Source organism: Lingula anatina, chromosome 7, assembly GCF_051362555.1.
Source record: "Lingula anatina isolate TDL-2025a chromosome 7, LinAna3.0, whole genome shotgun sequence".
In the NCBI taxonomy this organism is placed as follows: Eukaryota; Metazoa; Brachiopoda; class Lingulata; order Lingulida; family Lingulidae; genus Lingula; species Lingula anatina.
Window position 1 is genome coordinate 2,723,055 of NC_141773.1, and position 18,505 is coordinate 2,741,559.

At 39.5% G+C, this 18,505-nt stretch overlaps 4 protein-coding genes across 4 annotated transcripts; 1 reads left to right on the forward strand and 3 right to left on the reverse strand.

Moving 5' to 3' along the window:
* The first annotated feature begins 1,300 nt into the window (after nucleotides 1–1,300).
* Nucleotides 1,301–6,126, forward strand: LOC106153210 (uncharacterized). Its single transcript, XM_087016531.1, has 5 exons — nucleotides 1,301–1,995; nucleotides 2,324–2,435; nucleotides 4,375–4,554; nucleotides 4,909–5,019; nucleotides 5,439–6,126. Exons 1-5 carry the CDS (start codon nucleotides 1,666–1,668, stop codon nucleotides 5,558–5,560), a joined length of 855 nt encoding a protein of 284 aa, XP_086872657.1. The 5' UTR covers nucleotides 1,301–1,665; the 3' UTR covers nucleotides 5,561–6,126.
* Nucleotides 6,127–6,271: 145 nt separating this feature from the next.
* LOC147760612 (uncharacterized) lies at nucleotides 6,272–7,567 on the reverse strand. Its single transcript, XM_087016532.1, has 2 exons — nucleotides 7,047–7,567; nucleotides 6,272–6,750 (listed from the first exon to the last, which is right to left on the reverse strand). Exons 1-2 carry the CDS (start codon nucleotides 7,248–7,250, stop codon nucleotides 6,538–6,540), a joined length of 417 nt encoding a protein of 138 aa, XP_086872658.1. The 5' UTR covers nucleotides 7,251–7,567; the 3' UTR covers nucleotides 6,272–6,537.
* A 2,402-nt stretch (nucleotides 7,568–9,969) lies between these two features.
* LOC147760613 (uncharacterized) lies at nucleotides 9,970–12,162 on the reverse strand. The gene has a single exon (XM_087017075.1). It carries the CDS (start codon nucleotides 12,160–12,162, stop codon nucleotides 9,970–9,972), a length of 2,193 nt encoding a protein of 730 aa, XP_086873201.1.
* Nucleotides 12,163–15,503: 3,341 nt separating this feature from the next.
* On the reverse strand, nucleotides 15,504–17,702 carry LOC106169356 (uncharacterized). Its single transcript, XM_013548790.2, has one exon. It carries the CDS (start codon nucleotides 17,700–17,702, stop codon nucleotides 15,504–15,506), a length of 2,199 nt encoding a protein of 732 aa, XP_013404244.2.
* Nucleotides 17,703–18,505: the final 803 nt, after the last annotated feature.

The following is an 18,505-nucleotide window of genomic DNA, read 5'->3' on the forward strand; positions in this document are numbered from 1 at the left end:
TGTTTTTTAGTTTACACATCCGGATCGATCGACTTTCATGTAGTTGTATTCGTTATTTAATACAATCAGATTGATAGGAAGTCTCGAAACAATTCAAATAACATTTGCATTACTGACCAATTATAATGATATGGCGCAGACTGCAAATAATTAGGAACTGTCGACCTCATATCGATCAACACAGAGCGTGAGGGAATAATTACATGTATTATCCGCAAATACACGGCATTCTATCTCTGATATTTTCACACGAAATTGTTATAAAATTGTAATGCTTTCATTGATTGGTTTTGACGACAGTAACAAAGATATAAAACATCACCAGTTGATGGCCTTCTCTTGGCATTGAGTAGAATACAGCAAAGTTAATCTGTTTACCTGATTGCATTCAGCAAGAGTCTCTGCTTTATTATTTTGAATTACACAGGACGGTAATTTCACTGTGTACGAACCCTTAAACTAACAGAATATTCCGTTGACTACTGGCCTGTGGAGAAATTATTTCAGTAATGCATTGCAATATATTTGCAGCCAATATCATGCAGGAAACACTTTGTCATACACTGGTAGGACTTTGAGAGAAGAAAGGACATGAACTACAAAATAGAAAGTTGTCATTTATTAAAAGTATATCCAATCGCTGGCCGAGTTGATACGTACTGTACGTACATTACGTTATCACTTTGTGCGTATAGTGTATAGTGTGTTGTTCTCGTTCATAATTGAACGAATCAAGCTGCTAGGGAGACTATAATGGACAGCTCTATACAGCCATGCCTATTGCGCATCTGTGGTTACATAAACACCGGAAATATGAAATGTGAAAACAGGAAATGCTTACATTGTACACTCAAAAACACAAAGCAATCCTGTCAATGACAGCCATCACGGAAACTGCCTAATGTCCGTTCAATGGCCATTTGGTTGGAATGCTATTTAAATAAAAATCCTGAATTGATAAAACACTCATGCACTTTACATATGAGTCCACACAACCATTACGTTTCTACGTTACAAACGTCAAACAAAGTGTAAGGGCTCATTCTCATTGAAAATATATCGGTCTTCGTAGTTTGATCCAACTCCACGGGGACTCTTGCTGAATGCAATCAGTTTAACGGATTGACATGCCTGTTTCTATCGTGGAATAGAATGCAGAAAATGTGGTAATTACCGTACGATTATGTTGAAAGCAAGAGGGGACGTGTTTTTCTGTTAATCGTGTTGCTTTCAGCGAGAGCCACAGAGAGTTGAATAGATCTATGGAAAACGAAAGTTTCGCTGATAATGGACCCTTAGAGTTTTGCTACGTTTGTTAAACAATAGTTACTTATTTGGGTTAAAAGGAGAAGATATGGTTCTTCTGTTCAAACTTCACTTGATTATAAGCACAAATGAAAAGAACGCGGTGAATGTATCTGATATCAAGTGAAAATATTGAATAATTTCATTTTGAAGCTGCTGTTTGATTGGTATCAATTTAAACTGCTGCATGTAACTGCAGGGACATAGTATAAAATAATGAAAACCATTCAAGTAACGCCTTGAGCACCTTATGTGAAGAGACACTTCCACGTATTTTAGGGTCGATATTACAATGCACTATGGGAAATCATTTCTCGCTTTTCACTTTGAAGAATCAGTATTGCGACTTCATATTTGAAAATGACAACGTTGCCAACCCGTTTCTCAGCAGCATGCATGCTATTAATGTCACTGTTTGGTGCCTCGATTTCTGCCTCTTCGTGGTTTTGGATCCAACCTCAGACTAAATTTGATGCAGATTTTATCCTTCATACAACGCATCCTCCATCTGAAAGTCACTGCGCTGGTGATTGCCTCGCTTACAGCGGTTGTCGCGCTGCATATTACTGCGGTAACACCAAGACTTGTGCTCTGACAGATTCAAGTTGTTCCTCTGTTCAGGGCGGTTTTCTTTTGAGCGATCAAAACTGCAACTACTTACAGACACGTAATCGCACAGAATCCTATTTGGTAAGTTTTTTTCATTGAATGTTGAAACGAGCTAGATGGATTGATCAAAAGTTATTTTATTAAAAGTTAAATCAAATCCTAGGATTTATCAATTTAGGAATATGATTCTACATAATATCTTTGCGAAAGATTCTTGCGAATATCTAGGGATATGGCAAAATGCACTTAAAATCAGTTATACATGTACCATTGATGTAATATAAAACGCAGCATACTGATAATAAATTGTTCGACCTCAACCAAATTCCTAAAGTGAAGAATTGGACATCTTATTTACTGATAGAGGAACGCAAGAATCACGAAAATAGCTTGCTTTGTCGTGTTTCAGGAATGCAGATGCCAGAATGGCGGGACATGGATCAACTCAACGGAGGCGTCTGATTCACAGAACAAGTGTGTCTGTCCCGTCCCTTACGGTGGGCCATACTGTGATAGGAACCGTGAGTACACTTTCTATAGCACCATGACCAGTTTTCAGAATAACTTTTGACCGAAAATGGATTTATTCTTTAGTGAATTTGGTCTTTTTAAACCCTAAGTAAGGCAATGATGGTCTATTTAGATTGATCAAGGCTTTGTTATACACGTACAGTACAGTACCCAGTTTGTAAAATTGAATTTCTAAATCTGTATATATCTTGAACTGAAAAGTACACCAATTTTTCTTCTAAACGTTGAGTCCAATTATTTAAAGTTCTTTTGTGGGTCTAGTCGTATGTTTTTTTTTTTTTTTTTTTGTTTTGTTTTGTTTTGTTTTGTTTTTTGTCACCTTCATCTTGTGATATAATGTTTATAAAAATTTAATTGAAAGCAAAAGCAGTCACTGATGATAGTTGCTTACTATCAAAACTTTATCCTGATTTTCAATTTCCGTTTTTAAGTATAGTTCGATAAAGTATAAGCAAATCACATTTATATTCGTTTTATTTGGTTTCAGATTTGAAGATATTTTGTACATGTTTTAGGTGTGTTTCTGAGCTAATTAACGACGATAATAGACACTTCAGTGTCGTTTTAAAGTCATTTCATGGTCTGGGATATGCTTTATTATCTATAATGTAATCGAGCGAGTAGAATATTAGGAATATACGTATATCAGATGGGAGCTAATATACACATGTATAACGTTGTAATGCGTTGTGTTTTAGTGCTTACTGCAGACAAAAATCACACTGAATTTATCTGGAATATAGGGTAAAATTACAGTCTTAACACCTACAGAGTAAATAACTGTTTAGACAGGTTTTGGATCAATAGGCTGTTACTAGGATGAACGCAGGAAACAAAGAGGGAATAAGTAGTAGAATACTGTTTAATTCAGGAGGAGGAAATCATACTCTTACTCTGTAAATACAACACTGAATGGAACGTAGACATGTCCAATAGTTTTTGTATTGAAAACTGTGTACAAGTCCGGTTCATTGGTAACAGAAGTAAGGTGACCTTTTGTGGGAGGTAGACTTTAGGTATACTCAAGGAAGTTTTCTTGGGTGAGACTAGAAGTGGTCACTGTGTTTCGTACTATGAGTTGTTTGCAGGACTAATGGAAGTTATTGATAGTTGGATTAGGTTTTTATTGCCGACAAGGTCAAAGGTGACAGTAATTCCACTTCAGACGAGCTGAATCAGTGGTCATACTGTAGGCGTTTGAGAAAGTAGACAGCTTGTAAAGGTCAAGGAATGTCGTGTGATAGAAAGAGATATTGAGGAGGGTCTTCGCGTGCACAGAAACAACAGAGCAATAACCATTTCAAGTGATTTATAAGCGAATCCATGAAATGCTACATTTGGGCAAAGCGCATTTTGGAGTACAATTGCAATGGATTTTACTCCGCACAGTTGTCGCAAAGACTTACATGTACCAGTATAACCAAAATGCCATTTCCAGATGATGAGCAGTGTTTTAGTAATTGAAATTAAAACTTTGAATTCAGTGCGTTTTTTTCATAAATGCGATCACGATGAAGGATTTCCGAAAATAATCTTAATTTCCATAATCCATTTATTTCCTCACATACTTAACGTTTCATAATGGCGATCGATACGTGACCGGGCTCAGTATTTTGCACTGATTTCGATTTTTGTCCTGTATGCCGAACGGTGTCCATTGATTTGTACAGGCTTGGCATAATAAAACATTTTAATAAAACATTTTCGTTAGAGGTAGAGGTAAGCTCTATCCTAGATTCTGGACAATCGACGTCACGCTAACCCTGACCTGTGTGAACCTAATGGACGGCTCTTTACTCTCAGATGTGGAAAAAGCTGTGTACACAAACAATATCTGATAATAATATTTAAGAACACATGTAGATATAAACTATAATTGATACAATTAGTGTCTTGAATAATTTCTATTTCTTTTACTTTGCATAAAAGTGACTTGCCCGCCGCAGTATGAGGCCCTGTTCCGGTCTAGTTGCTACAGTTTCAATACGACATTGACAGGGACATTCGACGAGGCCAAGGCACACTGTGAAACGATGGGAGCGAGGCTAGTCGCTGTGAATGACGCAGAGGAGCACAGTTTTATTTCACAATACATTGCTGCCGATGCTGGTAAGAAAAGACTACCACTTCAACATTCAGTCACTGGCCCGTTTTTTTTCCCCTAGAAGGTGGGGGGGGTGGAATATTGCATTTTTTCGGGGACACTTGCTATCAAATTTAAGGTAGTATGAGATAGAGAGAGTTATTGGGTTTTTGTCTCTTTATTATTTTGTGCGGGTGGGGATAAGAAGGAGGTTCGTCCAAGGCCAATATAAGGGAAAAGGCAATGTAACCCATATTGCAATTGCATATTAGGTTATTTGAAAGGTTTAATAGAAATGTCCACCTTTTTGTCAGAAAACTTCTTCAATGAGTTAATACTTCATAGATTGTGACGTCTAACGGTCACTGTGTACCTTTCAGCACGTGCTGCTTGTTCCTGGTGGACAGCAGCAACAGACGCAGCCTCTGAGGGCCACTGGACACTGTCCGGCTGGGGTGACATCCCGGCACCATTCACCGCGTGGAGCGGAGGTACGTATTCACACCTCCCCATAACATAATATGCAAAGGTTGAGGGATAAAAATTGTTGGATCGGGGCCATTTTTATTTAATGCTTTTATATTTTGATTAAACTACCTAGTATAATTTCGATTCCCTATTTTTTTGGGTTATTCTTTGTATTCATAACACAAAGTCATTGGGAATATTGGTATGCTGTAGAAATGGCACGTGGTCGTAACCATGGGAACGGATAAAATCCCACGTGGCCACCGTTGTTTCGTCAGGGGACACCAAAATAAAGCACTTAAACAATATATATATATATATATTTTTTTTTTTTTTTTTGGGGGGGGGGAGATTTGCCACTCACATCGCGTAATGCCACGCGCTTTGCCAAATAAAATGACGTCACTGCATGCACGTGATACGCTTGCCCTTTCTCTTTTAGGTCAACCAGACAATAACGGCGGCAATCAAGACTGCTCGAGATACTGGGCTGGCGGAACATTATGGGATGATACAGCGTGCACAGCAGTCTTTAACTTTATTTGTGAAGGTGACGCGATATAAGATAATTTTGATCTTATAAGACGAATAACGTAAACTATTTATAGCAGAGGGTCCCATTGGAGGGAAGGAGAGTGATCAAAATTCACGGGAAATAAAATCATCAAATCACAAATCACGGTGAATAAAACTTAATTCGTATCTCACAGCAGATGCGAGTCCGGCGAGTAATTATAACCATCGAGTAAAATGAATTCGTTGGGTCGAGGAATGTAAAGCGACATTAAACGTTTCACGCATCTCGGGGAATAAAAAGTGGCGTTCACAGGGAAGAAAAATACCCAACGGCGAATGAATGCTGACAGGATAACAAAAAGAGAATAATGACACATCTGCCAGTATTTCAATTTTACTGTTATTCAAGCATTAAAACACATACAAGGTTTGTGGACCACTAAAGCATCGCCTGGTGTCCATAGAAAAACTACCGGGTAGACAAGATACTGAGACATACACACATACACTCAACATATCAACACGTTTTGTCGCTGATTACAGTTGGAGTTTTTTAAAATGAACGCAATTCTAAACAAAGAGCCATGTACAATATCTAAAACACGAAGATCCCTAACGAAAAAGTCCTATAGGATCCTATAAGATCCTATAGGATCCTATAAGATTTTGGGCCAATTTCCTATAGAATCCTATAGGATCTTATAGGATCCTATAGGACTTTTTCGTAAGGGATATCACAGACGAAGAGTGTTAGACCGCAACCAAATCTAGAAAAAATGCCTCAAAAATATTTACAAGTAAACATCAACTCGTATTCCTTTTTCCAAACTGAATAATTTATTTGAAACTGAACCTGAGAAAGCTACCTGGGTTTCATTAGTTTATTGAGAATCTACGGGATCACGTAACTGTTTTTCTATGCTCTTAATAAAACGCAACTCATTTCAAATTAATAATAATACCAATAAACATTTAGTGAATACCCTGCAAAGATTTTTGCGTTTTGCTCTGTTCATCGGTCTCAGTTACTTTATTCTCGAGAACGTAACGACTTCTCTCCCTGTTATACTTCCGGTTACATCATCCATCTGAAAAATTCCATAACTCCGTCCTTCTCCATAGATGTCGCTGTACACTCTCACTTCCGCTAGGTAAAGATGGCGGTCTGCCATGAAATTGGGACCTATGGTTTCGTAGTGAATCAACACCATGTCGTTGGTCCCATATTCAAGTCCAGTCTTAAAAGAAACGGGAATATGTCCGTGCTAACGATCTAAGATTTTTAAAAAGACTACGGTTTTACAAATATTATTAGTATTAAGAGTAATAAGTATCAGAATCCACTCCAAAACGAAAATCTATCAGCATTCTTTTCTCTTGAAAGAATCGTTTCAGCGTCTGTAGTTAAGCGCTATTTACAAGTGGCTTGTAATCTGCACAAATATTCTAAAATAAATACCTGCTGCATATTTTAAAATGAAAAGTACTCTAGCATCAATACATGTACTATCTAATGCTATAATATGGTACTTACCATAGACTGGTAATCCGCATACAAGAAATGCCCGCCAGCTGGCGCTGTCCCGTTATACCTGGGGCTGTTGATCTCAACGTCCTCCAAGATCTCCAGCGTCCATCCGTAGTCGTAGAGGGCAGCACGTGTATAAAACCTGCTTACACAGCCGTCAGATTCTGCGATGAAATGATTGATATAGGAAACGTCACTGATAGCCACCATTCGGGGGAAAATCCCTCTGTTAATAGTTCTGGAGGGAAATGAGCATCTTGTTTAAGCGCCCACATGTTAGTTTAAGATAAAGAATACCAACTGCACTGTGTGATAGGTACATATTACAGTAGTGTATGATTGATATTTTACCCATCATAATCCTGTATTTAGTTTCTGTGCTCAAGCAAAACGGGTGGAAGAGCAGCTTGTCGCCTTCTAGATGCACTCTGCCGTCCAGTAAATCCTCGTCACGGACGCTGGACATATCAAAGCCATATCCTGCGAAATACTGGACAGCTCTCCGGCCTTCTTCTATGATGCTTTGGTTGCTATAAAGACATCATATATATATATATATATATATATATATATATATATATATATATATATATATATATATATATATAAGAAAGTAGAATGCACTCTGAAGGCAAATAAATGTATCTCCGCCAAAGCAGCTCAAATCTCATTTTATTTAATTAATAATAAATTTATTTGATAGCCATTAAAATTTAATTCGATTCAGACATATCCTGATTTTTTATCAAAATCCGCTCATAACGCTTTGGGTTAATCTGTCAATTTGCAAATTTGCAAACAAAAGAATGCAGAATCATAACTTCCTTGGCGAAGGCAGTAATTCACACGCACATGTTAACTTACGTAACTCGTCCAGCGCATCTCTGGTGGTGTAAAAACTGATCCAGATCCTGGATGAAACCCTTAAATACTCCATCCATGATGAAAGTAAATGTGTGGCTGTATACATCAAGTTCTGGTCCATCAATTCTACACTGATAAGTGTAGGGATACCAGTGGCCCCAATAACTTCTCACGGACTGGACATTTAATACTGTCAAAGCATACACCAATAATATGATCCTAGAATAATAAAACAACGTATTTAAAAAAATATCTGCGCATTGAACACTGCCTATTTTCTCTCATTAGCATCACAGCTTGACAATCAGATTGCATTAGCTTGATATTTTCTCCTTCACAGTCCCCTACCGACCTTTTATGGCATTTATACATTTTTCAATCTGATGCATTTGGTGTTAAAAAGGCAAACATTATCTAACCTACATTAATATAATATAATGTAAAATATAGTATAACATACTTACTTCGACATTTCACCTCCAGGCAACAAGCGTCTAGACGATTTTCAATTGTCCTTACGACTGCCCCTTTATGAAGTGACATTTCTCATGTTGGACCACTTTTTAACACATTCGCTTCAAACGCGTTTAAGTGCCATTTGTGAGAATTAAATACCTGTGGATCTGTAGTGCATAGGCCGTTAAAGCAGTCCTCCTCTCCCATTTGGCAAGGACTTAAAAGTCTATAAAATGGACTTGTTCTTTTAAATCACCTATTACGCTGCATTAGTTCATGTGGATATAGAATGTACGTTAATTGACAGAAGAGTTTTCTGTAGAAATGTAGGATTCCAATGTAATGCTCAAGTTTCATAAACAAGTACGAGTTCACCAATACTGTAGTACCGATGCACACAACTCACCCTCACCACAACTCCCATTGTCACCCCACCCCAATCCCACCCCCATCGCACACACAATAGAAATACTGAAGAAGCGAGCTGCCTTCTTTACAGACCGATAGGTGGGGCAAATGTTCCTCAAGTTGTTAAATGTTAATGTGGACATGTTAGGAATCATAAACATGGCGCAGTTTCGACGTTTTTCCCGGATAAATGGGTGGTTCGTTCGAACCCCCCCCCTCCCCTCTCTCCCTCCACCTATGGCTACGGGCCTGCTATCTAGGGGCCACTAATGCTCTTCGCCCTCAGAAAAACAGAATAATATGAGTTTTTATCAAAACCCCTTCATACATGTATCACCAAGAGCATCATTCATATAAATAATGAAATACTTTTGCTCGCCGCGTTTTGTCGATGTCAGTTTGAGGTTTTAGTGACTCTACTAAATCAAAGGAAAAGTCAGAAAAAAAAGAGAAGACAGTCACCCTTGAGGTCGCAGGCCTTAATCAAACAGAAAACGCATTAAGACATTTACAAGTAAAGCTCACGCCTCGTTTCCTTTTCTAAGGCAACAGATTGCATTCGCGAAAAATTTGAAAAGTTTTCTTGCGTTACTACATTAAAAATCAACATGTACCGTTGGTGTCACTTTTTATTTATTTTTTTTTAATCAAAATCCATTCACTTAAAATGAACAATAATACCATTTGGCTAATGTCTTGTCAAAGCACATATATTTTCGACGTGATATTTACATGTTGTTGTGACCATCGTAGTAAGTTACAATCTTTGGAGAATGTAACGACTTCTCCCCCTATAATTTTCCCGGTTACGTCATCATTAACAAAGATTCCATAACTCCGTCCTTCTCCATAGATGTCGCTGTACACTATCAGTTCTGTTATGTAAAAATTGCGGTCTGTTAAACGTTTGGGGCCTATGGTTTCGAAGTGTATCAGCACCATATTGCTGGAACCATATTTAAACCCAGTCTGAAGAAGAATCATTGTCTTTCGTGCTAATAATCTCTAACCTAAGACTGCGTTTCCATAAACCCATCGCACTAACTGGAACGATCTAAGTCTGCGGATGCTCTCGCTTAGCGCTTTCAGTGTAATCAGCTTAATTGTCTATCACGTCTCCCTTTGAGTAACGAGAGTCTAGTTGACTCTCGTCATTAGTGACATTACCCCCTAGAAGCTTGAGTAGTATAAGACAAATCATTTATGTTTTATCTATGTACTGATACGCGATTATTTTACTTAGGTTAGTTCCAAGAACAAGCTCCCCGCTATCGCTGATATCGACTGAAACAGGAACTTCTATGTCATCATTCCTTGTCAGAATATTATGCAGAAATTTTCCGTCTGAACCAAGGACAACCACTCTGTGGTTATTACGGTCAGCTATGTATATGTGACCCAACTTATCTATGCACACTCCTCGTGGAAAACTCAGCTGTCCGTATCCACTTCCACTGTGACCTCGTACTCCGTATTGGAACATGACGTCACCCTGAGGTGTCACTGCATACACACAGTGGGTACTGTTGTCGCTGACAATGATTGCATTGATGATGTGGTGGTATGCACAGCGCAGTGAAACTTTACTGCACATGGGGATAGCAATTTTGTTGACTAGTTGAAAAGATTTCGTGTCAAACACACAGATGCACTGTGCACCACCATCACACACGTACACCTTACCTTCTGTACGGTCAACAGTGACACCCCAGGGTTCTGACATATCACCCTGACCAAAATATCGGATGGCCTGACCTGATGTTAAATACAGTCTACAGCATTTATCTCCACATGTGACCACGAATCTATCGTTACTGACAGTAGAGATACACCTCACCCCTCCCTCTATACTGATCTCACGATTATACCGACTTGCGTTGGAGAATATGGACACTGAATCACCTTGGACAACTAAAACGCAACCGTCAGCTGTGCATTGAATATCCCAAAGCCAACCCTTGACATTAAAACAACGTATTCGTTTTGGCGTTTTTAACAACGCTACTCTCTGAAATTGTCGCAATTCAGGACAGTACGATCTCTCTTGTTCCAAACATCCGAAATATGCATCCAAAGGGCCACCATATGTCTTTGCCGTGATGGGCCCAGTTTTGATGGACAGCTGTGGTTCAAGAATTTTAGGACATTGTAGGGCAAGGTCCATTTTTGTTTTCCCTGGTGTAAATTTTATGTCGGTGATCTTGGTATCAAAGACTGGTTCTACTGTCTGTAAGTCTTTAATTCTAGCTTGGATTTTTTTAGAGTGTGTCATGACCTCGATATCAGAACCGGTGTCTATGAGATGCTGAGCGAAATCACGAATACTCTGGATGGAAATTTTGAGCATTTCTTGCTTGTCCTTTTCAGCCTCTAAAGTCTTCACCTGAGCAGAGGTGAGTGCCTTAACTTCTTCCGATACTATGTTGCTTTTATTATCGATAAATCTTCTCATTTTGATATAATTGGATTTCACCTTTATCCGATACAATTCCAAATGACGCTTGACATTGGTCAAATACGCGTCCGTTTGTTTACGAACGTCTTGTTCTATTTGCCGGTAACAATCGTTCAGTTCCCTCTCAACAGTTTTACTGTTATCATGTATTTCCTGCGTCATAGTAACTCTTTGAGAATCCACCAAACGAAGAACCCTCGTCTGGTTTTTTGCCAGCTTCGCTTCCACTCGTGCAATGGCCTTTTTAGCCTTTTCCAAACGAGACAGTTTTTCAGTTGGGAGACATTTTAGCCTGTCTGCTATAAGACCACGTTGAACTATCACTTCATCTCGTAGTTTTTTGAACTGGTGTTTGCTGTGGGTTTCTACGATGCATTCCCTGCATATGACAGTGTCATCGTTTTGACAATAGAATGCTAACGGTTCTCCGGCGTGCTTGTCGCAGAACTGAGGTTTATCAAAAACGTTGCGTAACTGTTCTTGCACGTTAGCTTGATCAGCTGAGAAGTCGACTTGTGACAGAAGCACAAAGTTGTGTCCATTTAAGGCCGGGATGTTGTCGTGCAATTCACGACATGTAACACACAGTTGGTTGGTCTTGGGACATCCTTGGCACAACATAGTGGCCTCTTTATGCTTACAATAATCACAAAGTCTCCCCTCGGGCGCTTTTTGGTCTTCCATGAAGTCTTTAACGTTTATTAAGAAGAGGTTTTTCACGAGAGTTGCTAATCCGCCTGGTGGTACGGGAGCGTCCTGGCGACACACAGGACAGGAGAACTTGTTCTGCATTCCATTTTTGGCTGCATGGTCAGCAATACAATCCAGGCAGAACGTGTGGTAACAGGGGAGCACTCTCGGGTCTCTATATTCCTCCAGACATATATGGCACGTTAAAAAATTCTCTCTGAAGACGTTGTAGAGCTCTTTGGATGCCATATTTGTGATAAAACTGGCCAGAGTAGGCAAGGTGCCTCCCTAAAAGCTGGCCGCCCAATTTTCTCGTCTCAAAGGAAGTTGTGTGCGCTTACATATCGTACAGTAGGTTATCTACAGTATCACCTACCTCAAAATTGTTAACCTATCAAGTAGGAAATGTTGACACTAACTAAGACGGTATCCAAGCCTAGCCTGTATTTGCTGAATGCTTGACATTTGAGTAATAGACGGTTTTTTAAAGAGAAAGCACGAGAATCTCCCCGCCATTTACACGATTTTTTTTTTTTTTTTGTCGACTTTAAAGTGTCCAGGAAATGATATATGTCGCTCACGTAAGGTACAAAAATTATAACGCTCTTTAAGTGAATTCTAATGTGAATGTTATGTTGTTTTATCATCCGACGATCTTTTTTTTATTTCTTTCAGTTAGTTTGGTTCTTCACTTCATAACTGTAGCTCGCAGGGGCCACAGAAAAACGAGGCAAATGACAACTGGCATATTCCTTTACTTGAGCTTTATTTTCAAATATTCTCAGGTTGAAACAGCCGTGTAACTAAAACAAAAAAAAATACAATTGTCACTTATTTGTCTAGCTGCTATCACCAATTATTTCTCACATAACATCTGAGTTTATAATACAAATTACAAATTAAATACATTTAGCAACCAGGTTATTAATTAATAAATTATATAATATAAACAAAGCAATACTGATAAAATACATTATGTACAAAATTGGCATAAACATCTTACCATTATGCCTCTACTGGGTAAACATGAAATTGCCACTGCATTTCTACACCTCTGCACTCCTCTGCAGCACACACCTAACTGACCCACACTCTCCTGGGTGTGACAACTAGGACTATTCACTTATGCTAATGGAGTCCTTTTATTAAAGGAATGTGATAGATGTGCTTGCTCAGCATATCTGATGCAATAAACCATAAACAAAGTTTGATACAATCATTTTGTTCTTACAATATCAATTGTTCGACATTAATATTACAGTCGGCATGTGTGTGTGTGTGTGTGTGTGTGTGTGTGTGTGTTTGATTTCTGCGTTTAAAATAATCAATACAGAACAGTGCCTTCTACCCGTGTGGAAGCAAACTGGCACACACACACACACACACACGGTTCTTGGCAGTCACCCTTCCACAAGTAATACAGGCATTTACTTTTACAAACAAAAAGGCAACATAACATATTTAATGTGTGTCCACTACCACCAGTACCATTAAGAAAGAAAGTTCCAAAAGACAAACTTACAGAACGGATTTGACCAATTTTCAAAAAATCTTTTTCAAAACGGTTGAGGTATAAAATTAACATGCAGGCCTTGCGGTTAGAGTGTCCGCCTCCGGAGCGGGAGGACGTGGGTTCAAACACGTCCGGGGTCATACCAGTCCTTTATTAACGGTATTTGTTGTCTCTCCGCTTGGCACTCAGCAGTAAGGGTGTGCAGGGTATGGTTTGGCAGTGGAAAATGGTACGTTTGCTAGCTCTGAGCGCCTAATACGGCAGCCGGGCTGTATCCTCCCCAGGGAGGCGAGAGCGACAATCTTAAGTGTGCAACAGGGCCAAAATGACCATGCTTCTTTGACTTAAATGAATTTGATTTAAAAAAATAAAATGAAATAAAAAATATGGATATTTATAACTTCAACCTTCGGGTTGCAATATTTCAATAAAGATTATTATATTATTATAGTATTTACTGTTTTCCTAACTATGTTGCCAACGTTAGTCACGCCATTTACCATCATTGCTAATATTGCAACAAAAAAAAAAAAGAAAAAAACACCAGAAACATATTGATATCAAAATGTTGTGAAATGTACGCATTACGTTGTGAAATGTACGCATTATGTATGTTCATAATGGTGCAAACACCGACAATTAGCTGCCAAGGGAAAGTAACGGGAGGCGTCGAAACGGAACGCGTTGCCGTGCTGCTTTTCATGGGTATGCTGTAAGTTGCGCACATCCAGTTGGACACTGTGAGGTTTTTCGTTAAGAGACCTCGTTAATTGAATATTTGCTGTATTTACATATAGATTTTCTTTATGCACCGTAATTGGGTTTTGGCCACCAGATAGCTGAGCTCTTGCTATCGCTCAAGCATTTGTTGTCAGATATATTCATGCCCCTATGCTCACTCTTTGCATTGTTGTAATGATATCTATTTTCAAAATCAGTGATTTGTTGAGATCCGGTGGTGCCTGAATGTAAACCGTGTGAATATGGGTCGTCTCGAAGATTGTTTTCGGGCAAGTGGATCTGACTGACACCGTTTGAACCACGATTCACCTGCGTTGTCGGATTACAGTTTTTTGTCATTTTGCTTTGGTGGATACTCTTCTTCATAGCCGGGCCGTACTTCATTTGCGCTTTGTGAACTGCCCATCGCAGAGAACGTTCTACACTTCTCGCCTTTTCTCCAACCCACGAGATAAGGCGTGAACCCAACGTTGTTTTCTCTAGCAACGCATTGGTTTTGTAGATTACAAAAGGAACTGGGAATGTGAGCAATGCGAATAACCAGAACAAAGTCAAGTATGAGACGACCAAAAGTGCTGCAATAATGCCAAAGACATGTCTACCCTCATAGGTGGTGGATGATGCTTTTGCCAAAGGCCCCCATATCACCAAATACACCATTCAATGATTTGTGGAATACTTTTATCATGCCTTCACCATTCGCGAATAACCGGAAAAGTCTTCTTTCGTTATAACATTAAAAATCAACATGTACTGTTGGTGTCGCTGTTTTTATTTATTTTTAATAAAAATCCATTCACTTCAAATCAACAATAATACCATTAAGCATTTGGTGAATGTTTAACCAAAGGACATATATTTTCCATATGATATTTATATCTTGTTGTGACCATCGTATTAAGTTACAGTCTTTCGAGAATATAACGACTTCCCTGGGATTTTCCTGGTTACGTCGTCAATAACAAAGATTCCTTAACTCCGTCCTTCTCCATAGATGTCGCTGTACACTATCAGTTCTGTTATGTAAAAATTGCGGTCTGTTAAAAGTTTGGGGTCTATGGTTTCGTAGTGTATCAGCACCATATTGTTGGGACCATATATTTAAGCCCTGTCTAAAGAAGAATCATTGTCTTTCGTGCTAAGTATCTTTAATCTAAGACTGCGTTTCCCTAAACCCATCGTACTAGCTGGATCGATCTAACTCTGCGGGGGTTCTCACTAAAGTACTTTCAGTGTAATCAGTTTAATTGTCTGGCACACCCCCTCGAGTAACTATAGAGAGTAACTGACTATCGTCAACACCTCCTAACAGCTTGGGTAGTATAAGCTAAATCATTTAAATTTTATCAATGTACTGATACGCCATTACTTTACTTTGATTAGTTCCAACAACAAGCTCCCCGCTATCGCTAATATCGACTGAAACAGGAACTTCTATGTCATCATTCCTTGTCAGAATATTATGCAGAAATTTTCCGTCTGAACCAAGAACAACCACTCTGTGATTATTACGGCTAGCGTCAGCTATGAATATGTGTCCGAACTTATCTACACACACTCCTAGTGGATTGGTCAGTTGTCCGTGTCCACTTCCACTCTGACCTCGTACTCCGTATTGGAAGATTACGTCACCCTGGGGTGTCACTGCATACACACAGTGGGTGCCCTGGTCGCTGACTATGATTGCATTGATGATGTGGTGGTATGCACAGCGCAGTGAACCTTTACTGCACATAGTGATAGGAATTCTGTTAACTAGTCGAAAAGATTTCATGTCGTACACACAGATGCATTGTGCACCACCATCACACACGTACACGATACCCTCTGCACGGTTCACAGTGACACCCCAGGGGTCAGACATATCACCCTGACCAAAACATCGGATGACCTGACCTGATGTTGAATACAATCTACAGCATTTATCTCCACACATGACCACGAATCTATCGTTACTGACTGTAGAGATACACCTCACCCCTCCCTCTATACTTATCTCACACTTATACTGACTTGCATTGGAGATAATGGACACTGAATCACCTTGGATAACTAAAATGCAACCGTCATCTGTGCACTGAATATACCAAAGCCAACCCTTGACATTAAAACAACGCGTTCGCTCTGGGGTTTTTAACAACACTACTCTCTGAAATTGTCGCAATTCGGGACAGTGCACTGTCTCTTGTTCCAAACATCCGAAATATGCATCCAAAGGACCACCATATGTCTTCGCCGTGATGGACCCCGTTTTGATTGACAGCTGTGGTTCCGGAATTTTAGGAAACTGTAGCGCAAGGTCCATTTTTGTTTTCCCTGGTGTAAATTTTATGTCGATGATCTTGGTATCAAAGACAGGTTCTACTGTCTGTAAGTCTGTAATTCTAGCTTGGATTTTTTTAGAGTGGGTCATGACCTCGATATCAGAACCTGTGTCTGTGAGCTGCTGGGCGAAATCACGAATACTCTGAATGCAAATCTTGAGCATTTCTTGCTTGTCCTTTTCAGCTTCTAAAGTCTTCACCTGAGCAGAGGTGAGTGCCATAACTTCTTCTGATACTGCGTTGCTTTTATCATCTATAAACTTTCTCATTTTGGTATAATTGGATTGTACCTTTGTTCGATACATTACCAAATGATGCTTTACACTGGTCAAATATGCGTCTGTTTGTTTACGTACATCTTGTTCTATTTGCTGGTAACAATCGTTCAGTTCCCTCTCTATAATTTTACTGTTATCATGTATCTCCTGTGTCATAGTAACTCTTTGAGAATCCACCAAACGAAGAACCCTCCTCTGGTTTTCAGTCAGACTCTCTTCCGTTCGTGCAATGGCCTTTTCCGCCTTCTCCAAACGAGACAGTTTTTCAGTTGGGAGACATTTTAGCCTGTCTGCTATTAGACTACGTTGAAATATCACCACATCTCCTATTTTTTTGAAATCGTGTTTGCTGTGGGTTTCTACGATGCATTCCCTGCATATGACAGTGTCATCGTTTTGACAATAGAATGCAAGCTGTTCGCCGGCATGTTTGTCGCAAAATTGAGCTTTATCTAATACTTGACGTAACTGTTCGCGTACGTTAGCTTGATCAACTGAGAAGTCGACTTGTGACAGAGGCACAAAGTGGTGTCCATTTAAGGCCGGGATGTTGTCGTGCAATTCACGACATGTAACACACAGTTGGTTGGTCTTGGGACATCCTTGGCACAACATAGTGGCCTCTATATGCTTACAATAATCACAAAGTCTCCCCTCTGGTGCCTTCTGACCTTTCATGAAGTCTTTAACGTTTATTAAGAAGAAGTTTTTCACGAGAGTTGCTAATCCGCCTGGTGGTACGGGGGCGTCTTGGCGACACACGGGACAGGAGAACTTGTTCTGCACTCCATTTTTGGCTGCATGGTCAGCAATACAATCCAGGCAGAACGTGTGGTAACAGGGGAGCACTCTCGGGTCTGTATATTCCTCCAGACATATATGGCACGTTAAAAAATTCTCTCTGAAAACGTTGTAGAGCTCTTTTGATGCCATTGTACTTGTAATAAACCAGGGTCGGCACAGCGCCTCCTGCACGCTGGGCACCCAACTTAATCGTTGCAAAAAAAAAAAGTCGTGTGCGTTTTTATGTCGTTCAGTAGGTTATACACAGTATCGCCTACCTCAAAATTGTCAACCGATCAATTAGGGAATGTTGACAGTAACTACGACCGTATCAAAAGCCTAGCCTGTATTTGCTGAATGCTTGACATATGAGTAATAGATAACGCTTTTTTTAAAGAGAAAGCACGAGGATCTCACCGATATTTACACTGGGGCATTTTTAAGTGACATGGACTTGATATATGTCGCTCACGTAAGGTACAAATGTTGTGTCTCCCTTTGTGTGATTTTTAAGACCCCATTCCCAAACCTAGATCGATCTAGCAGGCTTGATCAATCTCCGAGGGGTTTCTAAATTACTTTTAGCGTAACCGGCTTAGATGCCTGACAGGCCTACAAAAGTTGCTGAACGATAGTTAATAACCCCTTATACATCAGAGCCGCTTAAGCAGAAAGCAATTTATCTAGAAACGCCTCGAAGATGAGTTGTAGGGGTCCACGTTCCACCCTACCCAGGTTCTTCTAATATTTTACCTGTCACTGATGCATGGGAGAGGGAATATAACCACAAACTCACATCTTCAGTTCCAAGTCTAAAGTCATTTATTAAGTCCAAGCATTCAGCATTTATACACATTATCTCCAGGGAATCTATCTGCATGCCACAGTGGCAGCAACTGATTTAAATACTAATTGCAATGCAGTAGTTTCTACTTATCAGATATGCATTTGCC